At 45.1% G+C, this 19489-nt stretch overlaps 1 protein-coding gene across 4 annotated transcripts; it reads right to left on the reverse strand.

The window, feature by feature from the left end:
• Nucleotides 1-960: 960 nt before the first annotated feature.
• On the reverse strand, nucleotides 961-18869 carry rtn2a (reticulon 2a). Of its 4 annotated transcripts, none has more exons than XM_029120270.2 (10): nucleotides 18606-18869; nucleotides 17423-17476; nucleotides 16425-17036; nucleotides 14939-15154; nucleotides 9712-9919; nucleotides 7338-7476; nucleotides 4986-5055; nucleotides 4378-4424; nucleotides 3769-3827; nucleotides 961-3550 (listed from the first exon to the last, which is right to left on the reverse strand). In XM_029120270.2, exons 1-10 carry the CDS (start codon nucleotides 18661-18663, stop codon nucleotides 3475-3477), a joined length of 1539 nt encoding a protein of 512 aa, XP_028976103.2. In that variant the 5' UTR covers nucleotides 18664-18869; the 3' UTR covers nucleotides 961-3474. The 4 variants fall into 4 exon arrangements, with proteins under 4 accessions (XP_028976103.2, XP_028976102.2, XP_028976105.2 ...); XM_029120269.2 differs by having other exon boundaries at nucleotides 14939-15151; nucleotides 18606-18819; XM_029120272.2 differs by lacking the exons at nucleotides 14939-15154; nucleotides 16425-17036; nucleotides 17423-17476; nucleotides 18606-18869 and adding an exon at nucleotides 11912-12051.
• Nucleotides 18870-19489: the final 620 nt, after the last annotated feature.

The raw sequence follows: 19489 nt of genomic DNA on the forward strand, positions 1-19489 counted from the left end.
AACAGCACACATTCATCACCTGAAATTATTAATAAACATACATTTGTATAGCACATCCCCGTTCTTATTCTAGCAACATTTTAACAGTTACATGAAGAGAACTTGATGCAACCTTTGAAAGACATGCACTGCCCTCTGGGCTATTAGTATTTGAGATTTCACCTAATAACTATTTGAAATGTGTACCAATAAAAACATTAAAGTAAAAAATGTAGGCTACATCCAACTGATAACTGTCTATCATCGATATCGCCTCGAGGTTGTCAAGTAGCTGGTTGGGAACCGATAGCCTTTCTTTGACACTTAACAAATCACTTTTGAAAGTGTATGATTTCCCGTGTATGATTTCCCACGTTTGAAAGCGTTACGTCGATATTTCGAGCATCAAAAGAAGTTTGAAAAAAGTTTAGGCTATACAAAAATAACAATTCATCAATGGTTTAATAGACAAGGTTTATTACACATTTATAACGCCAACTTGAGGTCAGGGTGAACTCAACAGGGCATGTTGTGACTTGTCCAGGTAAGGCCAATTTCCTTCTGTCACGTGCCCACCTACTGGCTGTAAGGCCAGTGAGACCGATCTTAGTCAAATTTGGATTGGACTCATAAATTATGTAGTTAAGGCAAAATAGTATTTCAAGGTGATTTTCTGAACCGAAAAGTGTCTATCAGTGTAAAGGTCTTATTGTAAATCAAAAAGATTTATTTGGGAGGGTGAACTATTCGCAATCAATCTGTGACCGTGTCAAAGCACATGGATTGGGTTTTGTCGCCTCCCTGTGGTAAAAAGCTGATCATCAACTGGGAAGGATAACTGTATATTTATTTTTGTTGAGCTTTATTATAGGTTCTTAAACAGTTGTTTGCAATTTCTTTGCGTTCTCTCTTTCTCCTGCACATGCACATACTGTCTGTAACACACACAGTGTAAAATGTGAAAGGAATCAATCACTCGACTCATGTCAAAATGCTTATTTATTTTTGTAGATTTTGTTTTGAATAGATTATTGCAATATTCAAAGTTTGGGTACCCATTTGAGTTTTGATAATACAAAAGGATGTCAATGCATAATACAATTAATTACATTTCATTTTTGTTTTGCTGTGATTGATGTCCTGGCCTCTCTAATAGGACGATGCAGAATCTTCTCGGAAACCAATCACATGAGGGAGTGAGAAGTCTAGTGAAAGGTAGCCGGACACATTATCCAATCACGTCCTGCCACTTTGGTTGCCACAGTTGGTTACATCCAATATTAAAAATAAGGCTAGGGGATAGTTAGGCTAAATGAACGGACAGGTATGGGAGTAGTGCATGAGCTCTAAATCAACAGATGCAGAGGGAGATTTCAGTGACAGCACATTCTGAAGTGTGTCAATACGCTGAAATGCTGACAAGGATGATCATCCGTTTTTTTTGTGAAACGACTCTGTGAAAAGCCTTGGCATTTGCCCAACATGGATAGGTTGTTATACGGAAATCCCTGGGAAGCCGTTATCTAGCTACTTCTTCAGGTCATGCTCTAACATGGTTGTGGTCAGAAAGGCACCTACTACATATACAACACCCCGTCAAGCCAGGGATAATCTCAGGATCATTACACTCTGCCGTCAGAGACTCAGTTATGTTATCAGTGGCGATGGGGGGGGGGGGGGCGGACGGACGGACGGACGGACGGACCCACATAGAGATGAATAGAGGACTGAAGTTGGATGTAACATGTATCAGCGAAGACATCGCCATTAAGGGCATCCATCCTTTCATCCAACCGGGTCATCACAAGGTATCAAGCAATACATTATTGTACACTCGTGAAGAAACAAATGGACTACTTTGAAAAGGAGATGTCCTTCGTGGAGCTGCCCACGCTGGAACAGACACCATAAAGACACGGACACAGAAATGTGATGTCTATCCAAGTCTGTGATGACAAGGCCGCTTGCAAGACTTGTGATGTCTTCACCCCCCCCCCCACCCCCCCCCGAAACAGGAACTCTAGGCCAAAAAAATGGTCCGAATGTCCTCTTACCTTCCAAAGACGAAAAGTACAAACACCTGGCGATCTAAGCCACTGACCCCCAGTTCATTTAAGGGAATGTGTCCCTCTGACCCTCCTTGCACCGCTTTTCCCGACACGGTTCTCTGTCTTTCCTTGAGGGAAAACCTTCCTAGTCACATCCCAATCCACTGATGTCCTGCTAAGTGCAGCGGTCCATGATGGGGATCCACTAGGCGTGTCCTCTCTGTGAATAATAGGGCCTGAATGTTTCGGTTATACCGCCTCCTCCTTCCCTTTCCATTCTCCACCTAGCCTTTTACCACTTCCTGTGGTCGTCATAGTTCGATGCCTAGTGTCTCTATATTAATGCATCCGTATACTGTACACGTCTTTCCGCACCCTATTCCAGCCGCTGACAGATTGCTCTGGATTTACCTCCAATACATTTATCAGTACATTTCCTTTTTTCACACTACTATTTCTTATACGTTTTCCTTCTCACATTGATTTAGATCTTTACCCGGTGCATATTTTTGTTCATTGTCCTGTTGTGAGACACTTAGGAACATCCATTTAGAGGCCTGCTAGGTCTGCTTTGGCACACTTCATCCTACAGCATCATTAGTAAATAATCCATAACACTTGAACGGCTGTGTAGAATGATGACACGGGAATGGAAGACGCAGTGAGACAATTGTGGGAAGCATATCTCAGATGTGTACAAGATAGTGTGGGCAAACAGAAACAAAACATTTGAAAAGAAAAATAACAGTTATGGTTTTAATAGCGCTCAGGTAACAGGTTCAGTACGGCAAGCTGCATATCAACACACACACACACATACACCCACACACACACACACATTACAAACACACTAAGTCTCAGATCCTGATTCAATGTGTTGCTACAATGAATAATAATGAGCCCTGGTTTGGTGACCTCTAACCTCTGACACTGGACTGACCATGTCCTATCCCGTGTTAAGGAGCAGGTGAACTCCAGTCCTGCTGGTCTCTGGCTGTTCTGTTCTGGTTCACCACTTCAGTTTGAACAGTCTGTCACTTCCCTAAGTCCTGTGTTCCCAGGTACCCAGCTGTTGGTATCCAGAATTAGCGATTCCCATCACCGGTCATTTCATTCTACTGGTCTGCAGAAAGTCCCTCTATCACAGAAAGTCCCAATCGCCCATGTGGGTCATTTAATGCCATGGACCAAAAATCATGAGTTTTATAAACCTTCCCTTCAAACAACAATTCTCGCCCAGATATCCCTCCAATTCCCTCATTCTCACTCACTAGACCCCACCCCCCACCCCAACGTATACTATTGTAATAGTCCAGCCCCATGCTTAACCACCCCCCTCCCGCTACAATCTCAGAAACTCCGCCTTTCAGAACTCAGAGCACAGACCGCTGAGTAAGACATCTGAGTGACAGCCTGCGTCTCCTCCTCCTCCGTCCGACTCGATTCTTCACTGTGTTTTGGGCTTAGCACCGCCTGGTGTGTGGTCAGGTGGGGGACCACCGCCTTGGGCAATTCTCTGGAGACTGTATTAGAGACAGGCGTCAAGACAACCTGGTCTTATTCGCATCGGCGGTTTACAGGTTATGGACTTATGCCATTTCCCCAAATCCTGGCATCCATACAAATTAAGTCAGTGTAATAATTCAATTCAATGTATTCAGAGCTGCAGTGGAAAAATACAAGAGGGAACGAGAATTGGTTGCCTTTCTCTTTTGTTTACGAAAGAGGGCGCCATACTCACGTGTCCTTGACGTTGTCAATTTTGGCCTGAATTCCTGCAAAGAAGCTGTCCACTTTTTCCTGGAATAGTTAAAGAGGTAATGATGAGAATGGCCAAAGACAAACTTTATTTGAACTGTTGACCAACATACAGGAAACTGCAAAATTATAACAAACACCTAAGTAAATAAGGCGTGGAATTAACTTACGATCAATTGCTTAGGGTCAAGTATAAATGGCTAGAAGAGATTTCAGTGACTGAAAGAGTGGCGATTGTTGGATGATGTTTGGCAGAATCATGAGGTATGGAGATTGCCCAACTTGCTTCTTCTGTATATACGCGATGGTTGTTTCAGTCACCAGATCTTAACCCATTTGAAATTATGGAGCAGCGCCTTAGACAAGGTTTTCGTCCACCAACATTACACCAAATTATAGAATTTCTCATGGAACAATGGAGTCGCATCCCTTTAGTAGCGTTTCAGATGTCAATAAAATCTATTTCAAGGTACACTGAAACTGTTCTGGCTAATGGAGACCTAATGTTGTTCCCTGTGTTATGGCAGTTATCTGTGCTTTCTTTCACTGGCTTGATCTGGGGCACAGGTGGCGTGGATGGGTGAGCATTTACCTGGTGCTGTTTGTAGAACAGTGGAACAGAGAAGAGTGTGATAACACCTGGACAGGACAGGAGGAAGACCAACAGGGAGGAGTTAGTCTGAGCTATTCCATTGAGGAAATAGCTCCTTCAGACAAACAATAATGCAAGACACTCCTGTTACTGAATTCAAAGGCTGTTTGAACTTAAAGACGCAGTTTAGGACAACAAAGTTGAACCTCCCATTTTGGCCTGGATGTGTAATATGTTGTTGATATTTCAATAATCTACTTATTATTCTACTTATCATTTAAATTATTAGTTGAATCACTGCAATACCTCAGTCAGCCATGAAATAACAGGTTTGAAAGCGAGTGGCTTCCAAGATACACATGCTGGCACATATCGGCACATACACGACCTAGTATAACATTCCTGGGGACAAGTTTTAGCTTGGCAGTGGCTCTTTCACAACCAGTGGCCAAAAATCCCAGAATGCATCATTAATGTTGTCTGTACGTGTAATGCTAGAAGTGTGGCAGGCAACAATGTCAGCGTGCATAAGGAAATGTGACCGGTCTCTATTGAACTGTGATTGTTATTAAATGGCAAATATAGCCATATACTGTTGTGATTCTTACCGATTATGAAAACAGTAAGACCATTACACAGGGCCCCCAGGTAGGTGACCAGGTACATCAGGGCCAGAAGCTAAAACCATGGAAGGAAACACATTAAGCATTACCACACGACATGTACAGTAAACTATACTCTGCATCACGCATCCAACACAACATAAAATCAGGGCTATTTAGTCAGCAGAAGATTTTATCAAAGCGGCTTACCGTGAAGCATATTAAGTACGAGTGGCCCTTGGAACTAGAAGCTACATTCAATTCAATCGTCATGGTGAACCAGCGGAGGAATACAGGAGCGCCCCAAAAAAATGGAGCACTAGTTTGTGGCAAATCTGTTGCAGTGACATATGTTCCATTGTACGCCCAGTTTGCACATGGTTCCTGACAACTGACTGATTGCATATTCGCCAGGTCACCCATCATAACCCTTCCTAAGTTGGGCAAACCGACCCAGTGGGGTGTCGATACCATCTCGCAGTGGCCCACACCCCATCCTGAAACAGGACACCCGCCATCACCCTCTGGAAGATGACGGAGACTGTCTCGCCCCTCTCACTGGGTGAGCAGGCACCTGTGTTTGTCCTGTCCCGTGTCACATACCAGCCAGGTCAGGGTTGAGACCCGCTGGGTGCTCAGGTTGAGTGGAACAGCCACATTGCCTGTCTCTCGCTTATAGTGATATGACCCACTAACCCTAGGGCCTTTTCACTTCATGACAATATTTGTATTTAATATGTATTAAAAATACTTAAGCATAGCGACTTGTTTTGAAGTATAAATGTGCAGAAATCAGACTCCTGCTGCTAGCTCCCGTACTAGTGCATGCTACTGTCATGGAGCCCCCCCTTTGGAGTGTTACAGTGTAAAGAGAACATGTATGACATACGCTACATAAACAAACAAGAAAAAAGGTGACCAGATATCTGAACTGAAAACTGGAGGGGGCTGATGTTTGCTGCTGTAACGCTAACATAATGCTTTCTGAACATGGGCATTGCAGTTTGCCTACAAAACAATATCAAACATATAAATGATCAAATCATGAAAAGTATCCTTAAGAAGGCAAGTGTGTTACAGAAATGTACAATATTTGTCAGGGAATTCTGACCAGATGATATTAGCACACGATTCCTGTTAGGGGATGAATTAATTTGGCCAACTGGTGTGCACCAAGTGAAGTGGTTTATGATATGGATAGAAAAAGGAATTGTAGATGAGGTTAATCATGTTTTGGGGTTTAGCCTCCTGAACATATTGTATTACGCTCCAGATACTCCAGTGATTTGACTGACCTAGAGTAGCCTAACCTTAACGGAAATACACAGAGGAATGTCATGCCGTATCTCTGACTCCCATAAGCCCAGTTCAGATAACTACTGAAGACATGATGATGCGGAAACAAAGTTTGCTTCTTCCGAACTGTCTAGTTAAGAGGCACCGTTGCGTTGAAGGCGGTCCTAACTACTCATCTTCATGATCAAAATGCTTCATCATCAGTCAGTTGTAAAGAAACAGTTTAAACTTGTCACATCTTGTGTATCTGAAGGTGGGGAAGAATGAAACCTTTGCATGAACATTACCACGTTGTAATCGTATATTGTTTCTAGAGAGGACACTTGAGACAGGGTTACCCTTCAAGTCTGACCCATTTGTTTCTGTGTATTAGTCCTCAACGCTAAGTCAGTAAATACCCAACACACTTCGCATCAGTGTTTTGGAACTCATTCAGCGGTACTAGTACAAAATCAAACCTGCAATTGCGCTTGCAAAAACAAAATGGTATAACCCGCAGTGAGATGTGGGTGCAGTTTGTTACGGACAACAATTTTTGTCTATGATCAGAAATAATGAGAGATACAGCAGGCATTGCAGGGCTGTCATCGGTAGCTAATGGGGAGGCTTGCTGATGTCAAGGCAGCGGGAGAAATATGGATGGACTGAGGGGGGGAATGACGTATGTCTGCTCTCATGAAAGAGAGGAGCCTGGACAGCCAGAAGTAGTAATGGTGAGGCTAACTGGAAAGGACACAAAGGAAAATGCTAGACCACAATATTGGACTGGATTCAAAGGATGAGGAGGGGAAGGGAAGCAATTTCCTAGAGACAGGCAGCGGAGGGGGCGAGAGAGGAGAAAGACTGGGAGGGAGAGGGGGGAGAGAGAGGAGAGAGGATGGGTTGAGAGGGAGAGGGGGAGAGGGGGGAGTAGAGTACAAAGGTTGGGGCGGAGGGTTGTAGTACGTCTCAGGGCTTCCTTGTGTACAGTGAACGGCAGGACATTAAAATGTACTCTGCCATATTCTTGCCAATTTAAAATGAAGTCTGTATGCATGAGGCCCTGTGCACAGCCACACTCACCTTGAGTGAGTCCAAGAGGTTTGCAACCAGGAAGAGATTCTTGAGTGAGTCTGCAGCTGAGATGACTGTAACAATGGCCTTTTGCATGTAATTTTCAGCCTGCTCTCCACTGAAACTGATGTCCAGATCTAGATATGACCTAAAAAGAGGGGGGGGGGAGCATTAAAGACAGTGATGGAGAAGTACAGGGAGAAAGAAATGGAGAAAGAGTGGCAGAATAATAAAGAGCTCAAGATGAGGTAAGAGGAAAGAGAGAACGTTGATTACTGACTGATATAAACACACACAGCTCCGGAACTAATTAAGAGACCAATGGGCCTTTTTCTTTCCTTTCCAGAAAAGTTGAAAAGGAAAGTTTTGAGCGAGGAACAGAAGGGGTTCAATTTTGCAGTGGTCTCTTAATTTTAACCCTTCGGTTCCTCACTCAAAACCTTCCTTTTCTACTTTTTTTTGGAAAGGAAAGAAAAAGGTGCAGTGGCCTATTAATTTTTTCCAGAGCTGTGTACGTATACATCTTTACCACGGCACCCACAGATGGGTACACAACGAGTCTGATAGCGCCGTCTGAGGTTACCATGAGGCTGAGGTACAAATAGCATTCTGATTATGGATGACCAACTATTCATCAACCAGCGGCGGTCAGCCTAAATTATTGGACTGGACCAGTCTGAATTTATTTTGAGGGGTGAACCGAATCTAACCAATTCCAACCTATTACTGAATGCTACTCTCACGGCATTACCAGAGAAGATGATAGAGGGGGGAAGATGAACGAGTGGAGAGGCGAGCTGAGGAAGAGGGGAGGAGTTTAGTATTTTCATTAGCTAGGGGTTTGCACAGCAGATCAGAAATAACATAATAAAGAATTGACAGGTACATTAGAAGCAGAACTACATTTTCTACACTGCAATCCATAGCTCTACCAATATCTTGGATGCAAAAAAAAATACATTATACAACATTATCACAACAAGAGACAACTATACTATGAAGTGAGAAATACATTTAGTACTTTTTTATGTCTGTGAGCAGTCCGTGAAATCCTAATTTTCCAGCCCTGTTCTCTAAGTATCACATTGTTTATTTTCCTGACCTAAGTAAAGCTTTTTCTTGAATGAATGTGGTAAGAATTGAACTATACATATGATCAACAGGCTGGCTGGTTTTACAGGCTGGCTGTAAAACCACTTTTACAGTGGTTTTACAGTAGTAAACCACTGCAAAAGGTCAGAGCAATGTAACAGGCTTTAATAAACCACTGTAAAAGGTCAAAGCAATGTAATGGGCTGTAGTAAACCACTGTAAAAGGTCAGAGCAATGTAACAGGCTTTAATAAACCACTGTAAAAGGTCAGAGCAATGTAACAGGCTTTAATAAACCACTGTAAAAGGTCAAAGCAATGTAATGGGCTGTAGTAAACCACTGTGAAAGGTCAAAGCAATGTTATGGGCTGTAGTAAACCACAGTAGAATTTCAAATAAATTATAATTACTATCTTTATTAAGGGTCTACTCAAGTGTACCACAACTGGTGGCTGAGACCACTGATGAAGAAATATAAATCCTTTATAGTTGACTCCATCCTCCTGTCTGTAGTGGACTCTATCCTCCTGTCTGTAGTGGACTCTATCCTCCTGTCTGTAGAGGACTCTATCCTCCTGTCTGTAGAGGACTCTATCCTCCTGTCTGTAGAGGACTCTATCCTCCTGTCTGTAGTGGACTCTACCCTCCTGTCTGTAGTGGACTCTACCCTCCTGTCTGTAGTGGACTCTACCCTCCTGTCTGTAGTGGACTCTACCCTCCTGTCTGTAGTGGACTCTATCCTCCTGTCTGTAGTGGACTCTATCCTCCTGTCTGTAGTGGACTCTACCCTCCTGCCTGTAGTGGACTCTATCCTCCTGCCTGTAGTGGACTCTATCCTCCTGCCTGTAGTGGACTCTATCCTCCTGTCTGTAGTAGACTCTAGAGGGGCCTATCAATCATTTCCATGTTTATCATAGTCTGTTTTCCAACAGTGAACTGTAGCAGTTTACAAATGGCACAATAATGTTTTGAATGGAGAGGGGGAACAAAGGAGAGGACAGGTTATAAGGAGAGGAGAAAAGAAGAAAAGAGAACGGAAGATAAGAGAATGGGGGAATCAAATGTACGCCCGTGGCTGAGGATAATACCATTTAAGGATCCAGAGTTTTCTGAAGCTCTTGCTAAATAAACACGTGCAGGACGTGATCTGCACATGCTCAGAAACATCAGGAAGCATCTCGGTCTGGCAAATAAAGGATTCAGAGAAAGTTGGATCTGCGGCCAGGCTGATTTCAGAAAGGGCACAAGGCACACCTCCCAACCTGTCCCAACGCACATGCCAGGTGACTCACTGAAAGGGGTGCACTCCATCTCCCATGTTCAGCAGGTGCAGGAATCTGTAGTAGAGGCTGACCGAGACGGTGAAGCACATGACAGCCAGGCAGACGGTGGAGATGACGGTGATGATGCTGAGCTGGAACAGGGACAGCAGGCCCACCACCAGCCCGGTGAACACAATGCCAGTACGCTCCACGTCCTTCCAGTAGATCAGATCCATCACTGGGGGGGGCGGGGACGGGGGGGGGGGCGTCAATAGAGGGATGAGAGGGAGAACAGACAGATGTGTGAACAAGTAGGGGAGAAATGAGGAACGTCTGTCGCACGACGGTCCACGTGTTCACATTGCAACAGATTATGAAGTGACAGCCAACACGTATGCCGAGGGTCTTTATTAGAACAGGGTGGGGGGAGGGAACAGACAGGCCAGTGCATACCACCCTCTCAAGGGTCATGATCTGTCACATGCTGAAGGCAGTCGAGGCAGTCGGGCCTGCAAGAGTCTCTGCCTTTGTGCCTTTTGACAAAACACCCACGGCATCACCATGCAGTCAGTCCCTGTTTGGCTCTCCACTGCTCAGTGGGCCAGAAGGCCTTTCAGCTGAACGCCGCGGAGACGGACAGCGCAGAGGAGCAGTGGGAGAAGTCAGGCCTAGCCGCTACTAAATATAGCCTTGCTTAATGGAGGAAGGGAGAGGGGGGAGCACCTGCTGACAGTCCTCAGGCCGCCCCCCCGCCCCCCACCACCCGTACCTCGTCCGTCTCTCTTGATTAGTTACCCAGCAACTGGAGCCGCTGCAACTGGGCCCCTCTCAAAGCCAAAATGGCGGCTCGCTGGCCTGATCCCTCGGCTGAGTTAAGTTAGCTGTAATTCAAACCAACACCCGGGGCCCAGTGAAATGAAGCTGAACACCACAGAATCACTACAGTCTCAACATGCAAGAGCCTGGGACACGATCAAAAGGCTGGATGTCATTATTCCACTACTATCAGTGTGACCGATTTGAACCCATCTGACCAGCAGGTGGACTATTTATAGACATTACCACACATTATTAATAGCCTGAAAGCTCATGGTGCACACACCTGCCCCTTGTCCAGACAGGTGGAACTACAGTACAGAAGTACACAGGCCTCCTGATGTGACGGGACTTGGAGACATTTACCAGCACACAGAAGGTCCATTAAGTGCACTAAGAAAAGAAACACACTGAAGGGACAGCAATGTCGGGGCAGAAACATGACCCACTGCAACTATCCAGCAGAAGGGCATTTATGAAAAGCCATACCTTTACTGGTTGAAGTTTCAAGTCTACTCAGTAAGAATGAAACAGACAATATGAAGTATACACACACACACGTATACAGTATATGCCTGTGTGTATATACATACATACCCACACGCATACACTACAGACCAGGTAAGGGTCTTAGGAAAACCGCTGTATTGATGCTAACTGCAGCATGCTCTTATACCACCATGAAATAGAATACTGCAACCACTGATTCATTTATTGAATTAACTAATGAATTAATAAACTACTAAATCGTGGCAACAACATAGCAAATCAACAGTCTGACATTTTACAGCTTGACTTGACATATTCTTTACCTCTACAGGCAGATCTACCTCCATCAAACTTAGATAGACATTTTTCTAGACGGCCTGTAGGACATCCCAAAATGTTTCCAAATATTTTCAGGCTCAGTTGCCAAAGGCAGCCCATTTCGAATATATACAGTACATCTATTTGGCTGCATTTACACAGGAGAAAAATTTTCTTTTTTTTTTTTTTTTTTACTAATTCTTCTTTTGACCATTTAAATTATCCCTGAAAGACAGCTGAAAAATCTGATGGGTTGGTTAAAAACACAAATCAGTGTGAAAATATCGGTCAGTTGAAATGCTGCTTCAATCGTGTTTTGAGCAATTACAAATAGAACCATACATGTTGTAAGCTTGAGCTGGTCTTGAAGGCGAAACCATGTCAGATGGGGCACAGACCCACTGATTACGCTTCAAGCCTACACACACAAACACCCAGATAAATAGTCCCTACATGCTAAAAGAAGCTATTACAAGCTAGAACACTCCGATTCTGCCTTGCATGTAGCCACCTGCCACCCCGCCCAATCGAGTCACTGTTGGACGTCAGGGCTGACCAAGACTGTCTCCAGTGATCTCCATCTTTTCAGCACTAGCCACGGCCTTACCGTTAATGTTGGCCATTTTTGATTGCTGCTCAGGCGATCCTCGCTTCTCTCTCCCTCTCCCTCTGTCTCTCCCTCGGTTCCCCTGCACTCTCCCTCTCCACTCTGAGCTGTTTTTGGCCTCCCCTGCCCCGTCAGCAGTACAGAGACCCGCCTGCCAAAAATAATGTGACCAATAGGGGCCATCCCCATGAAGACTCATGGAGACTCCAATAGGGACAGACAGATATACTGTAGAGATACGACACCCACTATTCACACATACCTACAAGTACTGGACTTTGACATGCTGGCAGAAATGTAGCTTATATAAACAAAACCACTAGAAACTCACAGACACATTATCCCAGGCCCATAGACAGAGACCACAACACGGACACAGACCACAACATGGACAGAGACCACAACACAGAAAAATACCACAACCCGGACACATACCACAACATAAACACAGACCACAACACAGACACAGACCACAACACGGACAAAGACCACAACCTGGACACATACCACAACATAAACACAGACCATAACACAGATACAGACCACAACACAGACACATACCACTACATAAACACAGACCACAACACGGACCAAGACCACAACCTGGACACATACCACAACATAAACACAGACCACAACACGGACACAGACCACAACATGGACAGAGACCACAACATAGAAAAATACCACAACCCAGTCACATACCACAACATAAACACAGACCACAACATAAACACAGACACAGACCACAACATGGACAAAGACCACAACCTGGACACATACCACAACATAAACACAGACCACAAAACGGACACAGACCACAGCACAGACACAGACCACAACCTGGACACAGACCACAACACGGACACAGACCACAACACGGACACAGACAACAACACGGACACAGACCATAACATTGACATCAACCAGAAGACGGGCACAGACAACAACACGGACACAGACCACAACACGGACACAGACCACAACACGGACACAGACCACAACACGGACACAGACCACAACACGGACACAGACAACAACACGGACACAGACCATAACATTGACATCAACCAGAAGACGGGCACAGACAACAACACGGACACAGACCACAACCTGGACACAGACCACAACATGGACACAGACCACAACACGGACACAGACCACAACACGGACACAGACCACAACACGGACACAGACCACAACACGGACACAGACCATAACATTGACATCAACCAGAAGACGGGCACAGACCACAACCTGGACACAGACCACAACATAGACACAGACACCAACACGGACACAGACCACAACACGGACACAAAGCACAACATAGAAAAATACCACAACCCGGACACAGACCACAACATAAACACAGACCACAACTTAGACTACAACATGGAGACAACCCACAACATGGATACAGACCACAAAAGAGACCCAGACCAATTCACGGACACCGACCACTTCACAGACATCAAAGACTACAACAATGATAAGGACCACAACATGAACACAGACATAGACAGATCTACGCAGCACATGTATACTCTGAAAAGAAAACAATTGCAAGAGGATTCTACTATTGGGGAAACAATAAACCCTTTGCTTTCTCAATTTCAAGAACAAAACTGTTCCTTTGAAAACGTTTAGGGGCTCTCGTACAGTTTTAATTTGAAGAGACCCTTTTCATTTTTGATTTTAGTGTTTCCAATTATGAAATGCACATTTTGCATTTACAGCATTGACTTCACAGTAAATCTACAGCCCGTTTGAAATGTATCTACTGGTGCACAAGTCACAAAGCCATTCTGCTTCATATGACACTGCTCACCCAACCAGGACAATTCCACCTGCGATTAAGCTTGCCGGCTTCCAACCAATTACAAAGATCCAACTTGCAGGTGCCTGGCCTGCCCAGGTTCTACACAGAACCAAAAAGGGTTCAACATGCACTAAAAGATTCCTCGAAAGGGACAGAACAACTTCCACAGAAGCCTTTTTGTGTGTGTACTAAAACAGGCTTAGAACTCCAACATACATATCCAGTGGGTTAACCTTTAACTTGTTAGCGTACCGTAAACTCACAAAAGAAATGGGGAGAAAATTAGTTCAGCCACATTCTGATACAGGAACCACATGGTTTGCCTGGCATTATATTTATAAAACACTTGAAGCCTGTCATCATCTTGGGCAGCCATTAATCACCTTGGTCGGTTAGAGGGGAAGCTGACAGTCGTATAACACAGTCCAGCCACTATAAAAAGACTGGGGGATAACCTGAAGGGACATAATGACTGACACCCCACTTGAACAGCCACCGCTATCGCACATGGATGCCAGGGAATCTAGATTTCATCTCTCAACCTTGCTCTCTCGTTTCCTCTCCATCCATCTTTCTCTCTTCCCTGATCCCTCTTTCACTCTCTCTATCATGTTACAAGGGATAAGGAGAGATTCGGGAGTCAGAGTGTATGTCAGAGCAGACATACAGACGGACTGACAGACAGATGTTTTCAGCACAATTAGGCCGTTACCCACTGGAATCCCAAGGGAATGTTTTCATGCACACGAAAAGCAACACTCAGGGCCCACAGCAGAGTATCTACTCCAGGGTCCATGTTGCACAGATGGATACTGGGGAATCGGATATTTCCTTTACTTTGAGTATTGATTAAAAAGGATTGATTGAGAAAGGCTTTGTGCTCTCAACAACATATCAAGACAGAGTAGAAGTTTTCCGAGTAGAAGTCATTATTTTCCGTCAGGTGCCGTCATTCTAACGTGACCATAAGGCAGTGACCAATAAGAGCAGCAGATACACCAGCTAATATAAGACAATGTGTTTTACTTCAAATGTGGTTATTACAGCAAGGACATGGAATGGCAGATGCACCAAATCAGCGTTTTCTCAAGTTAAGGTAGAATTCAAAAGGACAAAAGAGATAATGAAATGACTACAAACGAACAAAAGAGATAATGTCTCGCACAAATAAAGGACAGAGATAATGTGTCCTAGAACAACATTACCTGTGATGTGGGTGCATATAGTTGGGCCTTCTGACGGGTCGACAGCTGAAGACCACTGCTTGCTGGCAAGCTCTTCCTGAGTGCTCGGGGAAATGGAGGAGGGGGACAGTGGCGACACGTCATCTGTGAGACTGCCGCTTGGTAGCACAGCAGTGAGCAGTTTGACTGGGGTTTCCATGGTGACGGGGGACTCAAGCTTAGCAGGCATTGATCCTGCTGAGAAACAGACATGAGTGTATTGGGATGATGTCGTCACTCTGGAAATGTGAAGGGGAAATGTGATTTGTCATAACAATTTATAATTTACCTATGCCTCAACTACATTACATAGGGTACAAGGAAGTGAGTTTTAGCAATCTATGTTGGCCACACATACTATACAATGAACTGAGACAGCATAACCTTTACAATCTAAAGGTTATGCTAAAGAGCTTCTGTTGTCTACCTTTAGACTTACCTATGCAATGAACAGAGCTTTAGCTACCTTAGCCTCATGTATACAACGATAGAGCTTTAGTAAAGTACATTAGCTTAATCTATGCACTAAACAGAGCTTTAGTAATGTACATTAGCTTAATCTATACACTAAACAGAGCTTTAGTAATGTACATTAGCTTAATCTATACACTAAACAGAGCTTTAGTAATGTACATTAGCTTAATCTATACACTAAACAGAGCTTTAGTAATGTACATTAGCTTAATCTATACACTAAACAGAGCTTTAGTAATGTACATTAGCTTAATCTATACACTAAACAGAGCTTTAGCAATCTTAAATATGCCTGATTCTACACAACAGCGATGAGCATGGAAACCAGGAAGCCTAAGGCACAGTTGTGTCTGATGTCATATGTGGTCATGGTGTGTGAGTAAGACACCCAAACAGAGACACACACACACAATATTAGCAAAACTTCTTTTTGAGTGTGTTGTATGGTCCTGTAACATTTCCGTATCATCGAATGAGACACTTCTTTGACAACGTCAATCATCAGCAGTTCTTCACTGTGCAGAACCTCTTAAGCCCTGACCCTTTAAAGGGCAAAACAAAACACGCAACACAGTTAGCCATCCATGAGTTCTTTTTCCTTTAGGTAGCCGATTCATGTACATACTGTGGTTTTCCGTTACATAAACCATACTGCATCTCATTTTAAACTACTAGTGCGGTGCTTTATGTGACAACAAATGACTTAGCTAGACATACTAGCTAGCTACCAAGCTAGTACTAGTGTTTCTAAGTTGCTAATGGCTCTTAAGTGTAAGATTAAGTTTAACGTTTGACAGCCTTCACTTTCATACAAAATTCACACCCATACACCCTGGAGCAACATAGTGGTGTTGAGAAATAGCACACGCCAAGAGATGCACTAGCCCCTGTTTTTACAAACAGGCCCAGGCTGGTAACTCCACTCCCAAACCCTAATCTACCTCACATCCAGACAGCTTCACCCAGATCCCCACTGCCCTCCACATGGGCTCACCCTGCTGGCTGGCTGAGGGGCTGCCGAGCCTGGGCTCCAGGGATTCCTCCTCTCTTCCCATGGGACCCGTGGTCCTCTCCTGAGTCTCAGTCTCTGTGATAAATGGCAGGACTATCTCCGCCGGTCGGTGGATCTCCCTCTCCACCCTCTCTTCCCTCTCCCTGTTCTCCTCCTCTCTGGCCTGGACCGACTCAGTCAGTGTGTGGACCTCCTCCTCATCCTGGTCCCGGCCCATCTGAGTTTGTCTGCCGAGGTTCCTCTCCTCCTCGTCTGGGCCGAGGAGGGCGTGTGTCTCCCACTCCTCGTCAGGGGAGTCCAGAGGGAGAAGGGTTTCTGCTGTGTCCGTGCGGCTCAGTAGGCTTCGGCCCGCCCTGGCTCCGACCCTGCGCCGGCTCCCGGTTAACGGGTCACGATGGTGTCGTGAGACCCCGCCCACCTCTGCCTCGGCTATGGCGATGTAGGAGAACGTAAGCTCAAAGGAATTCTGTCGTGGGGTACCCCAAATAGAGGGGGATGAAGCTGCGCCATCATCATCCTCTGGACCCCCGTCGTCTTGGTCCGACCACTCCCTGGCTGTCTGCAGGTCGTACAGTTCAGACTCCTCATTCCCACCTTGAGAGACAACATGCATAGAAAAAACAGCCTATAATGTGCGATGGTATTGCATTCATAAACGTTTCCTTTAAATATAATCTTTTTGTTATTCATTTCTGAGACAGTGTAATGTCAAATACCTTGACAATGCAATCCCTTTAAAATCACAAGACATAAAATGACCAACCAAGTATATTTTATCCTTTATCCTAGAATGAGACTGAATTGTACAGTGTAAGCATACATCACTATGCTCAATCAAATTTTTTGACTTAAACGTTGAATGAGAAGTAGTTTGATGTTTCTGATGTGATTTGATCGATTATTTCATATCATGGCATTGACATAAGGAGCTTATGTGTCCATGGGGTCTATTTCTTAACATGTACATTGTGTGTCTTTACCGTCGGTACAGGGAGGTGTTGAATCAGGTGTGGATGACACGGAACCATATTCCTCTGGGTGGAAAAGGACATTCAGATACATGTTAGAAGCATATTTATAACAGCTGACTAGGTAGCATGACCACAGCTCTGAAATGCACGGCGTGATTCAAACAGTTGCATATCTAAAACCGATCCAAAAACTGATTAAGGACTGAATGAGGATAGCCATCTCGTCGTTCCGTGTGAAACTGCAGACTGAATGCAACCACTATCTTCACATTACGGTGTCTGCAAGTTTGCAAAGTTGTCTTCGTTGCCGAGGCAACCATGTCCTATTTGCATAAAAGCTGTAGATAGCAGCAGGCACTATCAAGATAGCTCACAGTCTTGCTCTCACTGCCACCGACTAAAGCATCTTTATAACACATACAAAAGAATGGCAGCGCACTCAAAACCACCACTCCAAGACTGATAACCGGATCTCCACAGGAAAACATCATTTCCATTGTGTAACATCAAAAATAAGTGGATACTAGATTGAGAAATCCTTACCGTTAGCATAGGCTAGACATAATTGTGGCAATGTTTGTGCACAGCACGCTAGATGCTAGCTCCGCTCCTATATGTCGACTCAAGCGGAGCAAAGAGGCCTGTACATTAGTTAGCCTACTGCCTCAGATCAGCCAGTACACCTACCAGCCGGTAACTGTGAGAGAGACCCTGAAATGTAAACACCTGCATAAACACTCCCTGACGAGCTCACACAAACACTCACTGCTAGGCAAGCACGCACGCACACACACATTACGAATGGCAGTGTGGGTGGAGACGACCAGGTTGGAGCGAGGTGAGGGAACAGAAGCGGCGGCACAACACTCCTTTTTTCATCCTCCTTTCTCTCAAACAGACACACAGACAAAACCCACACGCATGTACACACAACCACACGCGTAGGCGCAGAATCAAGGAGACGCACAGAGATGAAACAACACCCACAACAATGAAAGGTGTGTCTGCTACAGCACTCATCCATCCATACATCAAAACCATGTGTTTATCGAAGGGGAGCGAGCTAGAGAAAGAGATGGAGACAGTTGAAGAGAGTAAGAGCAGAGATCGACCGCCACTCGCATCTACGGCCAGTACAGATAGATGAGGACGGGACAGAAAAACAGACAGGGAGACAAAAGCCGACACTCACTGCAGTGGGAGAATCCTAGAACCTGGCCCATGCTCCATAAAGGCACCGCTGGGGCCATCCAGTCTGGAAGCCCCCTCTCCTCCTCTGGATCTCTCTCTAGCCCTCCCTCTCTTTCTTGGTCCAACGACGCACCGCTGCCGTTTCTCTCCGGCTCAAAGCCACTCCCCTTCCATCTCTCGTGCACCGCCCCCTCCCTTCTTCTCTCTCCTCCTCTCTCTTCCCCTCCCGTTCCTCCCCTCTCCTCCTCTCTCTCACTCTCTTCCTCTCACATCGTAATGACGCAGGGGAGCAGCAGAGGCAGACCAGAGCCAGAGGAGTGCGTGTGCGCGTGTGCGCGTGCGCGGCCAAGTGTGTGTCTCCACCCAGTTCCATTCATGCCTAATCGGTAGCGCGTGCATCTCCCTCTGTCTGCTCCTTGCCTTTGCACATAGTCGGTGTATGGGGCTCTACCTAGTTGCATGCATGTCCTTTTACATCGCCACAAACACACACACACACACACACAGAGAAACGCAGGCAGATATATGAGTAACTGCTGGGAGGAATCCTGTGTAAGACCACTGGGTACAGGGAGTGTGCATTAGCCAATGAAACAGCAGACCCTGTAAGCCAGGCCGTGGTTGAATACTACTGAATACCACTTCTGCAAGCCAGAGTGGGTCACATGACGTGTCAGCTAGACCGCCCTGCGGCCGGGGATCTCGTGACGGGAGAGGACGCACGGTGTGTGAGCCGATGCAGTGAACATCCTGTCAGGGGCAGTGTGTATCTGTATCTTGTCTTTGTCCAGGATTTTTGAAGACATACATTTTGCGTCGGCAAATGCTTTCTGGCCCGTGTTGTGACTGGTCATGGACTTTAATGAAAAAACAACAACACATGAG

The sequence above is a fragment of the Esox lucius genome, chromosome 1 (genome assembly GCF_011004845.1).
Source record: "Esox lucius isolate fEsoLuc1 chromosome 1, fEsoLuc1.pri, whole genome shotgun sequence".
Classification (NCBI taxonomy): Eukaryota; Metazoa; Chordata; class Actinopteri; order Esociformes; family Esocidae; genus Esox; species Esox lucius.